This window comes from Anomaloglossus baeobatrachus, chromosome 3 (assembly GCF_048569485.1).
Source record: "Anomaloglossus baeobatrachus isolate aAnoBae1 chromosome 3, aAnoBae1.hap1, whole genome shotgun sequence".
Taxonomy (NCBI): Eukaryota; Metazoa; Chordata; class Amphibia; order Anura; family Aromobatidae; genus Anomaloglossus; species Anomaloglossus baeobatrachus.
Genome location: NC_134355.1, coordinates 29099536 through 29118982, shown reverse-complemented (window position 1 = coordinate 29118982; position 19447 = coordinate 29099536). Strand labels below are relative to the sequence as shown.

At 43.7% G+C, this 19447-nt stretch overlaps 1 protein-coding gene across 1 annotated transcript in view; it reads left to right on the top strand.

Annotated features, from left to right (window-relative positions):
- The window catches only part of LOC142294905 (calpain-8-like), a 100214-nt gene extending 81010 nt beyond the window's left edge, over positions 1–19204 (top strand). The window contains exons 14-20 of the mRNA XM_075337968.1: positions 2351–2414; positions 7329–7393; positions 9349–9417; positions 11772–11850; positions 14609–14725; positions 16652–16710; positions 19059–19204. Of these exons, the coding sequence (XP_075194083.1) occupies positions 2351–2414; positions 7329–7393; positions 9349–9417; positions 11772–11850; positions 14609–14725; positions 16652–16710; positions 19059–19082 (477 nt within the window). The 3' untranslated portion in view covers positions 19083–19204. The remainder of the gene's footprint in view (positions 1–2350; positions 2415–7328; positions 7394–9348; positions 9418–11771; positions 11851–14608; positions 14726–16651; positions 16711–19058) is intronic.
- The last annotated feature ends 243 nt before the right edge of the window (positions 19205–19447 follow it).

The following is a 19447-nucleotide window of genomic DNA, read 5'->3' as shown; positions in this document are numbered from 1 at the left end:
AACACATAATAATCAACACCATATATAATATGATTGGTATAAAATACCTTTTGCAGTAGAATTAAATAACATATAACATAAAACAGTGTAGGGAGACAATAACCTCTACATACCTACATCTATCTATCCCTCTATCTATCTATCCATCTACAGTTTTGCATTTTTTTAACAGTGTGATTACTTCTGTCTGGTTGTTGCCATTTTCCTGGTGCTGAATTGACAATACATGAATTTGTCATCATTCGAGACCTTAAATTTAACCAAAATGCTTTTCAAAATAGATCTGGTCATTAATTAAAAAAAGGGTGCTGATGTCATACCCATGTGACTAGAAGGGACGGGGCCTCAGTCAATAGAAAAATAATGTTGCTTCCTGGTATCAGCTATGTTGGCTGAGGCCCTGCCCCTTCTGGTCACATGGGTATGACATCAGCACAGGTCCTTCTAGTCACTTAATAGAATTGGCATAAACAACAGGTAGAGGATGGACAGGAAGGGGGGCGGGAATCACTATGAATATCCACCTCAGCTATCAGCTGATCAGCAACTGCTGCCACCCAAAAAGCTGTGCATTTTACAACCTTTACTTGCTTGTGTTTTAAAACCTAAACATCCGAGCTGACACCTACAGGTATGTATAGAATCAGCATGATAGTGCCAGTATAGCACTGGCTTTAGGTTATATAGGAAAATCCTGGTGATTAATGCATTTTAAAAATGTGATCAACTTTGGAGGAAGTTTCCCGTGGTGGCCACTTCTAGGGTTGTCAGCTGTCCCATAACCTTCTATTTCTTGCTTTATTATAAGTGACACTTGACACTGAAAAATGTTGGATTAAGTAGCTTCCTCTTTTTGGTTTCACTCTCAGAATAATAAGTTTCCTGACATCTGGGGTAAATTTCACTTTGTTTTTACCATGTTTTATCCAAAAAAAAAACACAGAAAAAAAACAAGAAAATTTAGGCAAAATGAGACTGCCCATGACAAAAATGTTACATAGTTACATAGTTACTAAGGTTGAAAAAAGACCTAGGTCCATCCAGTTCAACCTTCCTCCACCAATTCTACATTTGGTCACTAAGTCATTTATAACCAACAATGTTGTGTGTACTGAGGAAATCATCCAGCCCTGATATAAAAGCTGTTATAGTGTCTGCCATTACTACCTCTTGTGGTAGTGTATTCCACAGTCTGACTGCTCTAACTGTAAAGAACCCTTTCCTATTTAGCTGTCGGAATCACTTTTCTTCCACTCGCAGTGAGTGCCCCCTGGTCCTTTGTATTGTCTTTGGAAGAAATGTCATGTGCCAGTCCTTTATATTGACCACACATATATTTATACATATAAATGAGATCTCCTCTGAGACGTCTTTTTTCTAAGCTAAACATATCTAACTTTTCCATCCTCTCATCATATGGGCGGCCTCCATTACTCATCATATGGGCGGCCTTCCATTCCTTGTAGTAGTCTAGTTTCCGCCTTTGAACTGACTCTAGCTTCTAAATGTCCTTTTTAAAATGTGGAGCCCAAAACTGGATCCCATATTCCAGATGTGGCCTTACAAGTGATTTATAGAGGGGTAACAATACGTTGGGATCACGGGATCTAATCTCTCTTTTTATACACCCTAGAATCTTGTTTGCTTTAGCAGCTGCTGCCTGACATTGAGAGCTGCTGCTCAGCTTATGTGTAATGAGAATACCCAAGTCCTTCTCCTGTTCTGTAGTCCCGAGTTTACTTCCATTTAATTTATACGCAGCTATAGGATTACTCCGTCCTAGGAGCATTACTTTACATTTATCAACATTAAATCTCATTTGCCAAGTATCTGCCCATTCTGACATCTTATCCAGATCTTTTTGTAATATTGTACTATCAAGGTCAGTTTTTAATATCCTACATAGTTTGGTGTCATCGGCAAAGACTGACACTGTACTATCAATCCCATCCACAAGGTCATTAATAAAGAGAGTAAAAAGAATCGGTCCAAGCACAGATCCCTGCGGCACCCCACTGCTGACTGTGGCCCAAAACACAGAAAAAAAACAAGTAAATTTAGGCAAAATGAGACTGCCCATGACAAAAATGTGAAAACATTTGGCCCAGCAAATGTGGAAAATGAACATATAAAGGGATAAAACAATGCCAAACAAAATTTCTTCCTTAGAGGTGACAAAATTTGCTTCCGGTTTACTAAAATCACCAAGAAAATGGCCTCCCAACAACCGGACAGAAGTTATCACACTGTTAAAAAAAAAATATGCAAAAATTTTGGTCGCTACTGTAGTCATCGATCTGTTGCAAACCAAAGTCTTATACTCAAAGATTGTATTCTATATGTTCTATAGTTACAGAAAGGAGAATTCTATGAGAATGACGTGAAGGACATGCTGAACAAGATGTTATCAAAATGTAAGTAATGTGGCCAGCATACTAGCAGATGGGGAGACCAACATCATAGTAGGAGGTGATTTTAACACAGTTCCAGACTCAGCTGAAGACAGGAGGAGGGGGAAGGAGAGGACAGGGGATGTGGACAGAAGGCCGGACCATAGGGATGTGACATTAGAAGACGTGGGTTTGAAGGACATCTGGAGATTAGCTCACCCGCATGATAGAGAATATACACACTTCTCGCATCCTCATGATAGCTGGTCGCGTATTGATCAATTTTGGATTTCTCAAGGCCTAGTTTATGGGGCACAAGAATGTGTGATAGAAAACATGGTGATATCTGATCATAGTCCGTTGAGATTGGGTATCAGAGAGCAGTTCAAGAGAGGTACAGATATCATATGGAGATTTCCATCATTTCTTCTCAGACAAGATAATTTCCACAGGGTATTACGAGAGTGGTGGGGAGAATTCACAGAGGAAAACAAGGAACACAAAGGGAACCCAGTGCTATACTGGGAAACGGCAAAAGCGGTCTTGAGGGGTCGCCTGATTGGATATGCGGCCATGATCAAAAGGAAGACCAATGAGAATTATAATGCCCAGAGTGAAGCAGTGCGGGTAGCATACACAAAGTATTTGGCTAATAGATCTCCCACGACGAAAGACAGATGGTTGGAGGCAAAAAGGGGGTTCGACGAATGGGCAAAAAAAAAGGAACAATTATTTTGGTCGCACAGGGAAGCAGAGCTACATAGATTTGGCAACAAGGCGGGGAGGATGCTGGCAAATTTGGCAAGGGGTAGCAGGAAAATGACAGTGATTTCCAAACTAAAAAGAAAGGGGGGGTAGGTGACCACAGATCCTAAGGAAATTAATAAATTGCTGGGACATTTTTATAGAAAACTATATGGGCCAGGAAACAATGACATGACTGACGAGGCAGAGTGGTTAAGACAAGCGCACTTGCCTAGCGTAACAGAGGAAGATCTGAGTGACCTAAATGCAGATATCACAGTTGAGGAGGTGACTAGAACAATCGGGGAGCTTAACACCAACAAGGCACCAGGCCCCGACGGTTTTAACAGCGAGTTTTATAAGGCTATGAGGGATCTGATCTCGCCAGATTTAACTGCGGTATTTAATGCATTTTTGGAAGGAGAGGAAATTCCTAAAAATTCAAACGTAGCATATATCAAATTACTCCCTAAGGGAACTAAAGACCTGGATGATCCCTCTAGTTATAGACCCATATCACTTATAAACCAGGATTTAAAAATAATATCTAAGATTATGGCTAATAGATTGGCCATGATTCTTCCAAGGATCATTACAGAGCATCAGGTAGGGTTTATTAAAGGGAGAAATGCTGTCACTAATATCCGGAAGACAATACTAGTGGTGGATGCGGTGAGATTGGATCAGATAGAGAGGGGGGCAAGACCCGCTCTAGTTACACTCGACGCAGAAAAAGCGTTTGACAATGTAAATTGGAGCTGGCTGGACAAAGTACTAGAGGCCACAGGGATTGTAGGCAAAATGAGGCTTTACATTAGGAATCTTTACGCTAACTCGGGAGCTAGGGTACACACTCCAGGTTTTTTATCAGACGTGTTCCCTTTGATGAAGGGAACAAGACAAGGCTGCCCGCTATCTCCCCTCCTATTCGACTTGGCCATTGAACCATTGTCAAGAATATTGCAGGGCCCGAATAGTTTTAATGGGATTAAGGTAAGGGGAACTGAAATAAAGACAGCACTTTTTGCCGATGATGTCATACTATATATGGGGGACCCTAGCGTGGATTTGCCACAGACTCTAGCCCTAATTGAAAAATTTGGATTAGTCTCAGGATTCAAATTGAATAAAAAAAAGTGTGAGATCCTGTTCCTAAAAGGGGGGAATGTAAGGGATGGTTGTATATGTGGCATTCCTATAGCACAGACATCACTTAAATATCTGGGAATTCATATAGGAAGAACGGTGGAATCAATTTACGAGATGAATTATGGCCCACTAATTAGGAAAATTATAGCACAACTAAAGGGTTGGAAGGGTCTGCCTCTACCACTACTGGCAAGGTGCCACCTGATAAAAATGATGAGCTTTCCTAGACTGTTGTACCCATTCCAGACGATCCCGATATTGCTAAAACTGAGGGACGTAAATAGGCTCAACTCAGCGTATGCGGATTTTATATGGCGGGGAAGGAAACCTAGAATAAAGTTACGAACATTGATGAAGTCAACGGAGGAAGGAGGTCTTAGTTTCCCGGATGTTCGGGGTTATAACCTGGTGTGTATAATGAGACATGTGTTTGATTGGTTGAGAGGAACAAGCAGGCACTCAGACTATGGCATGGAAGCCAAGTATGCATCACCGTGGGATTTGGCGTCCATTTTACACTCCCCATTGTCCAGGGCGGATGGGCATATAAGGAACTCAATCTTATTCCGAGACACTATGCTAACATGGAAACTGGTAAGAAAGAAATTGGGACTGTCATGGAAAGTATCTAAGTACTTAAATCCCTGGGCATCTCCGAACTTTCCCATGGGACGGGAAAATAAGCTATTTACTAGATGGAAAGAGAAGGGCGTCGAGAGAATGAAGGATGTCATGAATGTGGAGGAGAGAAGGTGGCTGACAGGACGGGAAGTGCTTGACAAGTATGAACTTAATAGCTCACATATCATCCAGTATGAACAACTGAAGCATGGAGTATTTGTAGATTTGGGGGAGCTTGGAAAGGAATTGAATAAGAGTTTGATTGATGAGCTTATGGAAAGTGATGTAGCAAGTGTAAATGTTTCCAAAATTTACCGAACATTTCGGGGAATGCTTATATCTGGGGAGGATAGCCGTACTCTAACAGCGTGGGGGAAACAATTGAAAGGGCAGGAAGTTGTAGGGGATATATTGAAGGGATGGGTACAGATGCGGAAACATGTTACCAATGAGAGATGGAGAGACACCCAATTTAGAATTTTACACAGGGCTATTATGGGCTTCAACATTCCGGGAAGAGATATGCGGTGTCCTAAATGTCAAAGAGAAAAAACAGATATGCTACATGGACTATGGGAGTGTAAGGAAATTCACAGGTTCTGGAATCAAGTTAGATTATTTGTCCAGGCAACATGGGGAATTTCTGGAAATCTAGAGCTAATGGTGTGGATTTTCCATTCCTTTGAGGGAGGAGTAAGAGGGGGATCGGACATGCCGGGAAAGAAGAAATATACAATAGTACATGACATAGCCATGATAGCCAAACGGTCCATATTAAAGCATTGGATACAAAGGGAGGGACCATCCATAAAAGAGGTCATCGGGGAATTACATAATTTATTGAGGCTGGAGAAAGTGGAAGCGGAAACGGACAAAGACAGGTTGACACCCAAGTTCTTTGGGAAATGGAGAAATTTCATTGAAAGTCAATTTACTCAGGGAGAAATAAATAATCTGATGACACCTTTTATACAATCGGAATGGTACCTTCTGAATGATATCCAGGACAAACTGGGTAAATTGAAAATCACGGAGGTGTGGGTTCCGGAGGAAAGGGAGACGAGACGCTAAGGTAGCCACAAGACGTGCCAGAAAATTTGGAAGCATTCGGGGTTGGCTTAGGGGCTTAATGACTCTAATTGACTTGTATCGCGTCTGTTATTTCTTAGTACTTTTGCCTTGGTTTAATAGAGACCATATCAATCAGATAATCAGTTTAAAATATCAAGTTGGGGCATTGCACCCTATTATGTCACATATTGTCAGACAAATGTTTTTCCTTGCGTAACCTTGAATATCTTGTTATGTTTATAAAAAATTGGAAAATTAATAAAAAGTTTTGGAAAAAAAAAAAATGTAAGTAATGTGAAGCTACCAATCAAAAGCCAAAAAAAGAGGACGAATTTAGCGTTCCCATCTATACGACTTAGTTGACCGTCCTGCTTGTAGAACACGTTCTTCTTACGACACTTATGCCGGTCACTGCCAGCTTTAGTCTCTAATATCTAAGTGAACTATAAACTGGTAGGCGGTCACTGGTATTGGAAAAAACACATCACTCTATGTTTCATTTGGGCATTTTAGGCCAATATATCAGCGATTTATCAATATTCTGCACATATCCTGCCAGTCAATGCCTAAATATTAACTCTAGACAGTGCCACCAATAACATGCGCTATGATGCCATCATTATTATTATTATTATTTATTATTATAGCGCCATTTATTCCATGGCGCTTTACAAGTGAGAGACGGTATACGTACAACAATCATTAACAGTACAAGACAGACTGGTATAGGAGGAGAGAGGACCCTGCCCGCGAGGGCTCACAGTCTACAGGGGGAGAGAGGACCCTGCCTGTGAGGGATCACAGTCTACAGGGGGAGAGAGGACCCTGCCCGCGAGGGCTCACAGTCTACAGGGGGAGAGAGGACCCTGCTCGCGAGGGCTCACAGTCTACAGGGGGAGAGAGGACCCTGCCTGTGAGGGATCACAGTCTATAGGAGGAGAGAGGACCCTGCCGACGAGGGCTCACAGTCTACAGTGGGAGAGAGGACCCTGCCCGCGAGGGCTCACAGTCTACAGGGGGAGAGAGGACCCTGCCCGCGAGGGCTCACAGTCTACAGGGGGAGAGAGGACCCTGCCTGCGAGGGATCACAGTCTACAGGGGGAGAGAGGACCCTGCCCGCGAGGGCTCACAGTCTACAGGGAATGGGTGATGTTACAATAGGTGAGGACAGAGCTGGTTGCGCAGTGATCTACTGGACTGAGGGCTATTGTAGGTTGTAGGCTTGTTGGAAGAGGTGGGTCTTGAGGTTCCTCTTGGAGCTTTCCACGGTAGTGGAGAGTCTGATGTGCTGAGGTGACTGGTAAATGACGGTCTGTGACTACCGGTAGAGAAATCACCTGTTTATTTGTGCAGATCCAGAGCTACAATCAAAGGGACTCGCTATAAAAACCATCCGAGATCTGATCAAACTCATGGATGTATCCTTTCCACAAATCGGGAACCCGTCTCGGTTTATTTGAAAGCCCCTATGACCTGATATGATGGTTTGAAAAAAGTTTTGCATCTTCTGACATGTGGCAAAGCACGAAAAAATACTATTAAATTGCAATATATAGAAATATTGCTCATTCCCCTAGGAAGAACTGTTTTTTTTTTTTTAAAAAAAAAGTGAAAAAATAAGCAAGAATTTAAATTACCTTCCTTTTTCCCCATTAAAAAAAATATTTAAAAAATAAAAAAAAATCATTTTCAGTATTAAAAGTCCAATTTGCCAAAATGTAACGTTTGGTAAATGTCGTTAAAACAAATTGAAATACCAGAGCTGCCATTTTTCAGTGTCCAAACCTCCTCAACAATGAAACAAAAAGTGATCAAAAATTAGTATGTACCTTAAAATGTTTTCAGTCAAAACAACAACTTTCTTTGCAAAACACTGATCCATTAACGGAAAAATATGTTATGTGTCTCAGGAAATAGTGACACAATTAAAGATGACTGGACCTGTGGATGTTCTGGTTCGGTGGGTCATCTGGACTTAAAAAAAAAGTTTGGTTCGGGAACTGAACTTGACCCAAACTTGACTCGGCACAATGAACCCCATGCAAGTCAATGGGGACCAAAAAGTCTGTGCTGAAAAATGGCTGTAAAATGGTCATAGTAAAGGCCTGAAAAAGGGAGCAAAATGGAGTCAGTCAACTGCAGCAAAGCAATGACAACAGACGCCAGCGACGGCTTTGTGCACCCACAGCGATCACGGAGGAGGTCTGTGTGCCAGCGGTCAGCAAGAACAGATAAGGCCGGAGTCTCGCATCGCATCACCTGGCACGGCCTGACACTCTCCAGACACAAGTGTCTCAGCTGCATAGAAATACATGCAGCTGACCCGCACCTGTCAGGAGAGTGTGCGCTGTATCGGGTGATGTGAGAGTCACCCGCAAATGTGACCCCGGCCTAAGAGGAAGCGCAGAAATGGACAACAGGTGAGAATATTTTCTTTTTTTTTGTGTATATGAACGGCATAATACGCGTAGGGGACAAGAAGGGGACCTAAATGAGGACATTACTAAAGGATGGGCACATTACTAAGGGCTTATTACTACAGGGGACATTGCAACAAGGGGCAAGCGGACATTGCTACAAGGGGAAAGCGGACATTGCTACAAGGGGCAAACAACAATGGGGCACATTGCTACAAGGGGCATGCAAGGATGGGACACATTGCTACAAGGTACATGCAAGGATGGGGCACATTGCTACAAGGGGCAAGCAACGATGGGGCACATTGCTACAAGGGGCATGCAAGGATGGGGCACATTGCTACAAGGGGCATGCAAGGATGGGGCACAATGCTACAAGGGGCATGCAAGGATGGGGCACATTGCTACAAGGGGCATGCAAGGATGGGGCACATTGCTACAAGGGGCATGCAAGGATGGGGCACATTGCTACAAGGGGCATGCAACGAGGCACATTGCTACAAGGGGCAAGCAACGCTGGGGCACATTGCTACAAGGGGAATGCAAGGATGGGGCACATTGCTACAAGGGGCATGCAAGGATGGGGCACATTGCTACAAGGGGCATGCAAGGATGGGACACATTGCTACAAGGGGCATGCAAGGATCTACAAGTAAAGTATCTCATTTTTTTAAACATAGTTCCAGTAGCAGTAATACAGAACGAAAATTACCATATTCAATGTTTGCATATTTTAGCTTTTCAGAGTGCTGCTCTATACTTTTATAATTAGAGCATATTGAATTTTCAGCATGCACCTATTCACACCTATACAATGCACTGGTCAGGCTTTTATGTTTGGGCTCTTACATATGCACCTCTCACCGGACTTACACTCCCTAAATTTTCAGAGATGACGTAAAAAAATATACGTTTAATTCATGGGGAAAAAAATCCCTTAACTGCAATGTATCCAGGAGGACAACACCAAGACCCTGAGCATTGATGAATTCAAGAAGACCTGGCTGAAGGTGGACAACTGCAGGGTAAGGACTGATAGCTCTTCTTTCTATAAGTGCATTTTATGATTCACTTTTTTAAAACAGATAGGATTCAGGAATTGACAAGACAATTCTTTTACGGAGTGAAAAAAAACCCCAAAACAGTAGAATGTGAACTGCAGACGTCTTTTCCCTTAGAAATTTACAGCAGGTTTATTTTCCATGTATTTAAAGTTGAAATTCATATAAATTTTATATTCAAATCTGCTGCAAAATCCACATAAAAATGTGTTGTTTTTTTCACATGGATTCCAAAGCAAAATCCACATCAATAAAGCGCTTCAAATCAACTTGTAATAAGCACCAATATACCATATTTTTTGTTTTATAAGATGCACCAGATTATAAGACGCACCACATATTTAGAGTTGAAAAAGATAAAAAAAAGGGTCTGTCTTATACTCCGGTGGTGTTTTACCAGAGGGGGGGGGGGCACAGCAGTGGTGGAGCAGGGTCACAGGAGGCAGGGGTGGTGCTGGAGTAGGGTGATGCTGCAGGCACTGCGGTGGGGGCTGTGATGGCAGTGGTGGGGTCTGTGCTGGCAGTGGTGGGGACTGTGATGACAGTGGTGGGGACTGTGACGGCAGTGGTGGGGGCTGTGCTGGCAGTGGTGGGGACTGTGATGGCAGTGGTGTGGGCTGTGATGGCAGCGGTGGGGGCTGTGAAGGCAGTGGTGGGGTCTGTGCTGCCAGTGTTGGGGTCTGTGCTGGCAGTGGTGGGGTCTGTGCTGGCAGTGTTGGGGTCTGTGCTGGCAGTGGTAGGGGTCTGTGCTGGCAGTGGTGGGGGCTGTGATGGCAGTGGCGGGGTCTGTGAAGGCAGTGGTGGGGTCTGTGCTGGCAGTGGTGGGGTCTGTTCTGGAAGTGGTGGTGACTGTGATGGCAGTGGTGGGGTCTGTGCTGGCAGTGGTGGGTCTGTGATGGCAGTGGTGGGGTCTGTGAAGGCAGTGGTGGGGTCTGTGAAGGCAGTGGTGGGGTCTGTGCTGGCAGTGGTGGGGTCTGTGCTGGCAGTGGTGGTGACTGTGATGGCAGCGGTGGGGGCTGTGAAGGCAGTGGTGGGGTCTGTGCTGGCAGTGGTGGGGTCTGTGCTGCCAGTGTTGGGGTCTGTGCTGGCAGTGGTGGGGTCTGTGCTGCTAGTGTTGGGGTCTGTACTGGCAGTGGTGGGGGCTGTGATGGCACCAGTGTGGCATGTGATGGCAGCGGTGGGGACTGTGATGACAGCGGTGGAGGCTGTGATGACAGCGGTGGGGTCTGGGATGACAGCAGCGGGGTTTGTGCTGGCAGCAGTCGGGCTGTGCTGGCTGTGTGGACCAGAGTGGTGCGGTGAGTGTCCCAGATGCTCTGTCAACGGTGTGGGCTTCAAAGAAATAGCGCCCTGAGGCGGCACATGTGCAGATGAGATCTTGAGCCTAGAGCTCAAGCTGCGCAAGTGCTGACTCCAGGCGCCATTTTTGAAGCCAGAGCATCTGGGACACCCACTGCACCGCCCTGCTCCATACAGCCAGCCAGCCTCCTGCACAGCCAGCCAGCCTCCTGCACAGCTAGCCGCCCGCACAAACAGCCGCTCGCACAGACAGCCTCCACTGCAGCCAGCACAGCGCCAACTCTCCACCTCCCAGTACCCTACATTCGAATTTTAAGACACACCCCTCATTTCCCTCCCAAATTTTTGGGAGGAATAGTGCGTCTTATAATCCGAAAAATACGGTAATTTATTTGGGAAAGTCCCCCCCCAATGTGCACATACCGCATTTTAATTTTTCTGTGTTTTTTTTTTTTACAGAGAGTCAAAAAAATAATCATTTCAATTCTTTGCTAATTTTTTTGTTCTGCAAAATGACAAACTGCCATTTCTAGTCTGTTTTTATCCTATACTACGCTCCATACTGTGCAAATAGCCCGGTCCCAGAGAAGGAGAGCAGAGTCTCTAGTGCCACTTACTGGAATGAGCAATCCTAAAAGTCAATATCATCCAGCGGCCATGTTGTTAGTCCGTGGCCACTGAAGCCGAGCCGTGCCAACCTCCGAGCCGCCGGCGTCCCTGGTGTCTTCTGGTTATTAGGACTCGCACCTTCCTTTTTAATCCAGTCTCTGCTCTCTGACTCCATTGTGAGAAAAGCAAAGTAAAAATGTTTTTGTTGCTTGCAATAAAGTCAGACTGGATGAAGCCTAATAAACCACTAAAAAAACCGTCAAAACCACATTTTCTTCAGAAATATTTTAGCTTCAAAAATTTACGTCAAAATAAGTATGTGTGATCGTTCTCTAAGATGACGAGATAATCTCAAGATAGAGGGGACAATACTTAATGATGAACATGATTCTGTCTACTTTTCCTTTCAGCGCATTTTCCAGTCTGTGAATACTGACAAAAGAGAAACCCTCGAACCTACCGAATTCCGAAATGCAATGATACAAGCAGGTACCTGTCATGACTGTAGCTTGGCTCTGACGGGGTTAAGTCAGGTGGGAGGGGTCTGTTCTCTTGTGCCTCGTTCCGGGACTCACACTGCTTTATCAAGGTGTGGAGACCTCCGGAACGCCGCCAGTAATAGTTACTGCTCTGCAGCGTGTAGTTCTTGTGAATTAGCAATGATTCGTCCTGCTACCCAGCTTACCTCTCCCTGACCTCCGTTTCCCTGTTTCCCGGACCCCGATCGCATTCTGTGTCTCAGTCCCCTCCCCCTCCTTTGTACTTACTTGCTCTCCCTGCCTCTGACTTCGGTAACGTTTCCTGACCATGACCCTGCTTCCCCTTTTTGGCTTTTGACGTGACCTCTTGGCTCCTAACCCTCGTGCTTCCACCTGTTTATGGCTTACTCGCTCCTCTTGTTTCTGTCACAGGCTAGGCCCTAACTGACGTTCCAACAGAAACCGTTTCTTTCCCTCAGCACTAACTTCTCCTTTGGAGGCTAATCCCAAAATCCGAACTGTCACTTGTCTATTGCCACCAGATTTAACCTTTCACTGCAGACCTACAGGTGCATCTAAATAAATTAGCATATCATCAAAAAGATAATTTATTTCAGTAATTCAATACAAAAAGGGAAACACATATTATATAGAGTCATTACACACAGGGATCTATCTCTATATATTATATAGAGTCATTACACACAGAGGATCTATTCATATATATTATATAAAGTCATTACACACAGTGGAATCTATTTCAAGCGTTTATTTCTGATAATGTTGATGATTATGGATTACAGCCAATGAAAACTCAAAAGTCATTATCTCAGAAAAATAGAATAATTACAACAAAATACCTGCAAAGGCTTCTTTAGCATTTAAAAGGAAATGGTCCCCTAGTCTGGTTCAGTAGGCTACACAATCATGGGGAAGGCTGCTGACTTGACAGATGTCCAGAATCCAGTCATTGACACACTCCACAAGGAGAGTAAGCCACAAAAAGTTATTGCTAGCTGTTCACAGAGTGCTGTATCCAATCATATTAATGGACAGTTGAGTGGAAGGAAAAAGTGTGGTAGAAAGAGGTGCACAAGCAACCGGGATAACCGCAGCCTTGATAGGATTGTTAAGAAAAGGCCATACAAACAAATTGGGGGAGAATCACAAGGAGTGGATGCTGCTGGAGTCAGTGCTTCAAGATCCACCGCACACAGACGTATCCAGGACCTGGGCTACAAGTGTCACATTCCTTGTATCAGGCCACTCATGACCAATAGACAACGCCAGAAGCGCTTACCTGGGCCAAGGAGAAAAAGAACTGGACTGTTCTCAGTGTCCAAGGTGTTGTTTTCAGGTGAAAGTAAATTTTGCATTTAATTTGGAATTCGCGGTCCCAGAGTCTGGAGGAAGAGCGGAGGCCACAATCCAAGCTGCTGAGGTCTGGTGTGAAGTCTCCACAATCAGTGATGGTTTGGGAGCCATGTCATCTGCTGGTGTAGCTCCACTGTGTTTTATCAAGACCAAAGTCAGTGCAGCCGTCTACCAGAAAATTTTAAGCACTTCATGCTTCCCTCTGCCGACAAGCTTTCTAGAGATGGAAATGTAATTTTCCAGCAGGACTTGGCCCCTGTCCACACTGCCAAAAGTACCAATACCTTTTTTACTAACCACAGTATCACTGGGCTTGATTGGCCAGGAAACTCGCCTGACCTAAACCCCATAGAGAATCTATGAGAGACACCAGAGCCAACAATGCAGACGAGCTGAAGGCGGCGATCAAAGCAACCCGGGCTTCCATAACAGCTCAGCAGCGCCACAGGCTGATCGCCTCCAGCCACATTGCCGCATTGATGCAGGAATTCATGCAAAAGGAGCCGCGACCAAGTATTGAGGCATTTACTGTACAGACTTTTCAGTAGGCCAATACTTCATTGTAACATGTAACATCATTTTTTTTAGTTGATCTTACATAATATTCTAACTTTCTGAGATAATGACTTGAGTTTTCATTGGCTGTAAGCCATAATCATCAACATTACCAGAAATAAACACTTGAAATAGATCCCTCTGTGTGTAACGACTCTATATAATGTATAGGAATAGATCCCTCTGTGTGTAATGACTCTATATAATATATAGGAATAGACCCCTCTGTGTGTAATGACTCTATAATATATAGGAATAGATCCCTCTGTGTGTCATGACTCTATATAATATATTGGAATAGATCCCTCTGTGTGTAATGACTCTATATAATATATAGGAATAGATCCCTCTGTGTGTAATGACTCTATATAATATATAGTAATAGATCGTTCTGTGCGTAATGACTCTATATAATATATAGGAATAGATTGTTCTGTGCGTAATGACTCTATATAATATATAGGAATAGATTGTTCTGTGTGTAATGACTCTATATAATATATACGTTTCACTTTATGTATTGAATTACTGCAATAAATATTAATATTAATATATTAATCATCCTACATTATATACTACATAACATTATGTCTTATACCAATACACATACAGTATATCTATAGATATTTAAGAACACTTTTGGTGTCGTCAGGAGTAGGAACTCGAACACCATCTTACAATATGTAGCAGTCAATAGAGAACGTCTACCATATGTTCACCGCAGCGGTTCCGCCTTCCGACACATCCACTACGTCAGGTTTTATCCCTTTTGTTCTTCATTTTTGGTGCAGAAATAGAATTTAATATTTCATGTCCTTTTACTTTTTCCTTTTTTTCAGGTTTTAACTTTAATATCACGATCCTAAATGCCGTGGTGGATAGACTCGTCCATGACAACCTCACCCCGGACTTTAATGGATTTATTTCCATCGCAGTACATTTGGAGACCGTGTACAGTGAGTGATGTGATATTATTCCACCTCAGCTGCTGCAGATCAGTGATTTCTTCCTAGGCCAACTTTACAGTCGATGAAGTGTAGTAGAAAACGCTTCTTTTTGCCAATCATAGTGCACTACAAAAAGAAGAGGTGCCACCATGTAATGCCGGGCACATTTACTAGCCCTATCAGTTAGCATTGGTGGATGAAATACGAGCGGATCCAAAGCTGAAGGGTCTGGTATTTTCAACAGACACTTGTCTGATAATGTCTAAGGGGCACATGAGGTTGCAAAACTTTATTTCTCTTGCTATCTTAGGACCTATGAGAATCAACCTCTGAAAAAATGCCATTAATATGATGTGAACAATGACCAACTCCAGGCATAATATATAACACCTACAAATAACTATGGAGTGATAGGTCCAAAAAATGTGAACTTTTTTTTTCCAAAATATAAACCTTTATTTATCACCAAAAATTATTTTACACACAATTTACATGATAAAAAGTTAGAAGAGCTAGAATCCAAATGCGCAATGATTATGTAAGATACCCCTTCCCAGAGTAAACCCTATTCGAGACACGCGTCGGGGCCTGTGGTCGTCGTCCTCTCTTTTTCCTCAAACCAGGACAACAATGCGTGAGTGACTTTGTGCTGTATTATGAGCACTATCCATACCGATATCACTTCATCGGTGTACACTGGACACCTTATTAAATAATAGGAGTATTCACTTGCTCTATTTTATTTTCGCTGGGTATGCGTGGGTCGTTCATCCAATCACATGGTAAGACCAATTCATGTCTCAGGGTCCTCTTTAATATTGTATTGAGCTGTTAACTCTTTGTGTACAAATTTGGATCTATGATGTATAGGTTGTTCTGTCACATAGACCCGTGTCTTACTATGGTGGTAGGGTAGGGAGTGTGGGACGCACTGCAGTTCTTCTGACTTTTTAACATGTAAATTGTTGGTGATAAAGTTTTGTATTTCCCAAGAAGCTGCAAAAACCCTAGTACATGCCCTTATTATCTCCCACCTGGATTATTGCAACCTCCTGTTCTGTGGCCTCCCTTCTAACAGTCTTGCGCTCCTACAATCTATTCTAAACTATGCTGCCCGACTAATCCACCTGTCCCCCCGCTACTCCGAAACACCTCTCCTCTGCCAGTCCCTTCACTGGCTTCCCAAAGTCCACAACTCCAGTTCAAACCCCTAACCATGACCTATAAAGCCATCCACAACCTGTCTTCTCCCTACATCTGTGACCTAGTCTCCCGGTACCTACCCGCACGTAACCTTCGATCCTCACATGATCTCCTTCTCTACTCCCCTCTCATCTCCTCTTCTCATCATCCAAGATTTGTCCTGTGCCTGCCCCATACTCTGGAATTCTCTGCCACAACATATCAGACTCTCACCTACCTTGACAAGCTTCAAAAGGAACCTGAAGAACCCACCTCTTCCGACAAGTCTACAACCTGCCGTAACCCTCAGTCTGATATAGCGCCGCACGACCACCTCTACTCTAACCTACTGTATCCTCACCTTTCCCTTGTAGACTGTGAGCCCTCGCAGGCAGGAACCTTTATCCTCCTGTACCTGTCTGTGCCTTCTATTGTTTATGATTATTGTACTTGTCCCTACTATGTGTTCCCCTTTCACATGTAAAGCGCCATGGAATAGATGGCGCTATGATAATAATAATAATAATATTTTTGAAAAAAAAAATTTATTGGACCTATCACTCCATAGTTATTTATAGGAGTTATATCTTAGGACCTATGTAGATCTATCAGCAACTTGGTGAATCAGTTCTGCTGACAGATCCCATTTACCGGTGGACGGTACCTATCTGTCAACTGCCATTATGCAGGTAATAGAATTGATAGTAAGTCACATAACAGTAATCGGATGTCTATATTGCTTTATTCCTACAGACATGTATAACCTGCTGAATCCTGATCAGGGAGGATCCATCACTCTGTCCTTAGATGAGGTGAGAGGAGCAGATTTTCTTATTATTTTATACATTATGTGAGAAGATATCTGGATAATAACACTGAGAAGATGCCCTGAATTCATTAACCCTAGAACGCATACCTGGGGCCTCGCAGGCCTGCTAGGTCATTTGTTTTCTATGGTAGATTGTTATGCTTGCGCGTTCTAGGGTTAAGTGAATTTCGAAAATCATAATTCTTGTCTATACATCGTCAGTCTTAAGGCCACTTTACACGCAACGACATCGCTAACGAGATATCGCTGGAGTCACGGAATTCATGACGCACATCCGGCCTCGTTAGCGACGTCCTTGCATGTGACACCTACGAGCGACCGCTGACGATCAAAAATACTCACCTAATCGTTGATCGTAGACACGTCGTTCCTTTCCAAAATGTCTTGCTCATTTTGAACGCAGGTTGTTAGTCGTTCCTGAAGCAGCACACATCGCTACGTGTGACACCCCAGGAATGACGAACAACAACGTACCTACATCTTCCGGCAACGAGGTGGGCGTGTCGTTAATGCGGTTGCTCTCCGCCCCAAAAAGATGTTGTTCGCCGCCCACAGTGATGTCGCTAGGAAGGTAAGTATGTGTGACGCGTACCGGCGATATTGTTCGCCACCGGTAGCGATTTGCCCGTGACGCACAAACGACGGGGGCGGGTGCTTTCGCTAGCGATGTCACAGCGTGTATAGCGCCTTTTAAGAAACCATCCCTAGAACTATAATTCACAAGACGTAGTTGCGGTTCCCAGTTGGCGTCACACGGCATTCTCCGCACATGCGGCACAATCCAGCGCCATACCGGGCTCGTTTGTATCCAGAGCGGTGGAGCCTCTGACCATAATCCGTCCCTGGAGTTTGGGGAACCAATCACAGCATAAAGATAACAATATTTACAGGGTGAGAAGATGTCGGAGCTCCTCAGAAGAAAGGAGGACGACTTGTAACATAGTTTTATCTGGCGCAGATCTGTACTATACTTTTGCTCACTTTCTACAATAGAATACGGAATCTTTTTGGACAATTTGTCATACATTGCTATAACGTGTATTAGAAAGTTGCAGAACCTTTCATAAGATGATTCAGCTTTAGGAACAAAATACAAGGACGTTTAAAAAGGGAAATGTGTCATCAGAAAATAAACTATTGATAAAAAATGGTGATTATGATGCATTTATTTTTTAAAACTTATTGGTAAAGGCTTTTTTATTTTCCATATTTCTATGATAGAAGATAATCTTGCCTTTTTGCACGGTCCACTAAAAGTCTAATATCAGCCTCTCTATTCCTTTTATGTTCAGAAGACTTTTCAGCAGTGTCATTATCATCTCACATAGAATTAGAACAGCAGATAACACTTCTACATACAATAGAGATAAAACGGCAGCCCACAATCACAATAGATAACGTCACAGCTCAAAAACACCTCTATATACAAAAGATAACACAGTAATCAGAATTTAGTAAAAATTACAGAATTTCATATTTTTTAAGATAGTTACAAAATTAAAAAACTAAACGCACAAAAAAAATTGGCAAAAAATAAAAATATTTACAATAAAATCCTGATTAAAACAATAATTTCTCCTTTCCTGTAAAAGACCCACAACAATATCCAGAAATCGTGACCGGCAGTGCAGTGTTACCAGGCACATCGGGGGACGAGCCGAGAACTGACCGGCAGTGCAATGTTACCAGACACACTGGGGGGCGAGCCAAGTACTGACCGGCAGTGCAGTGTTACCAGACACACCGGGGGACGAGCCGAGAACTGACCGGCAGTGCAGTGTTACCGGACACACCGGGAGGCGAGTCGAGTACTGACCGGCAGTGCAGTGTTACCGGGCACACCGGGGAGAGCCGAGTACTGACCAGCAGTGCAATGTTACCAGACACACTGGGGGGCGAGCCGAGTACTGACCGGCAGTGCAGTGTTACCAGACACACCGGGGGGCGAGTCGAGTACTGACCGGCAGTGCAGTGTTACCAGACACACTGGGGGGCGAGCCGAGTACTGACCGGCAGTGCAGTGTTACCGGACACACCAGGGGGCGAGTCGAGTACTGACCGGCAGTGCAGTGTTACTGGACACATCGGGGGGTGAGCCGAGTACTGACCGGCAGTGCAGTGGTACCGGACACACTGGGGGGCGAGCCGAGTACTGACCGGCAGTGCAGTGTTGCCGGACACACCGGGGGGCGAGCCAAGAAGTGACCGACAGTGCAGTGTTACCGGGCACACCGGGGGGGAGCTGAGTACTGACCGGCAGTGCAGTGTAATCCTGACTGCATATTAATGCCATGTTTATTTTTTTCCTAATTTCTCTTTTTTTTCTCACAGTGGCTCCTCGCAAAATTGGCCTGAGATCCACAGATACAATGATAAGAATCCAGGATAAAGGCTTCATTTAATCCCCCAATCACAACGCTCAGAAAATCATATTATATCTGTTATAAGCAAAAAAAGTTGATTATTTCAATAAAATCTGCAGAATATTCTCTTGTGTGAATTGAGCCTCTTGTTGTCATTATCCTCATGTGTTTTATAGGTTTCTACAAAGATTCACTTCTCTACATTAAAGAAAGAGCTTTTTGCCGGTTTCCTCGGAATCTGGCACCAAGTGAAATGTTCTCCCAACCATCCCTAATCTAAACTCCTGTCTGGAATAATATAATATGGTCAGGAGTCAGGACTTAACATTTAGAGTCATTAAGGTCTCCCCTTTTATC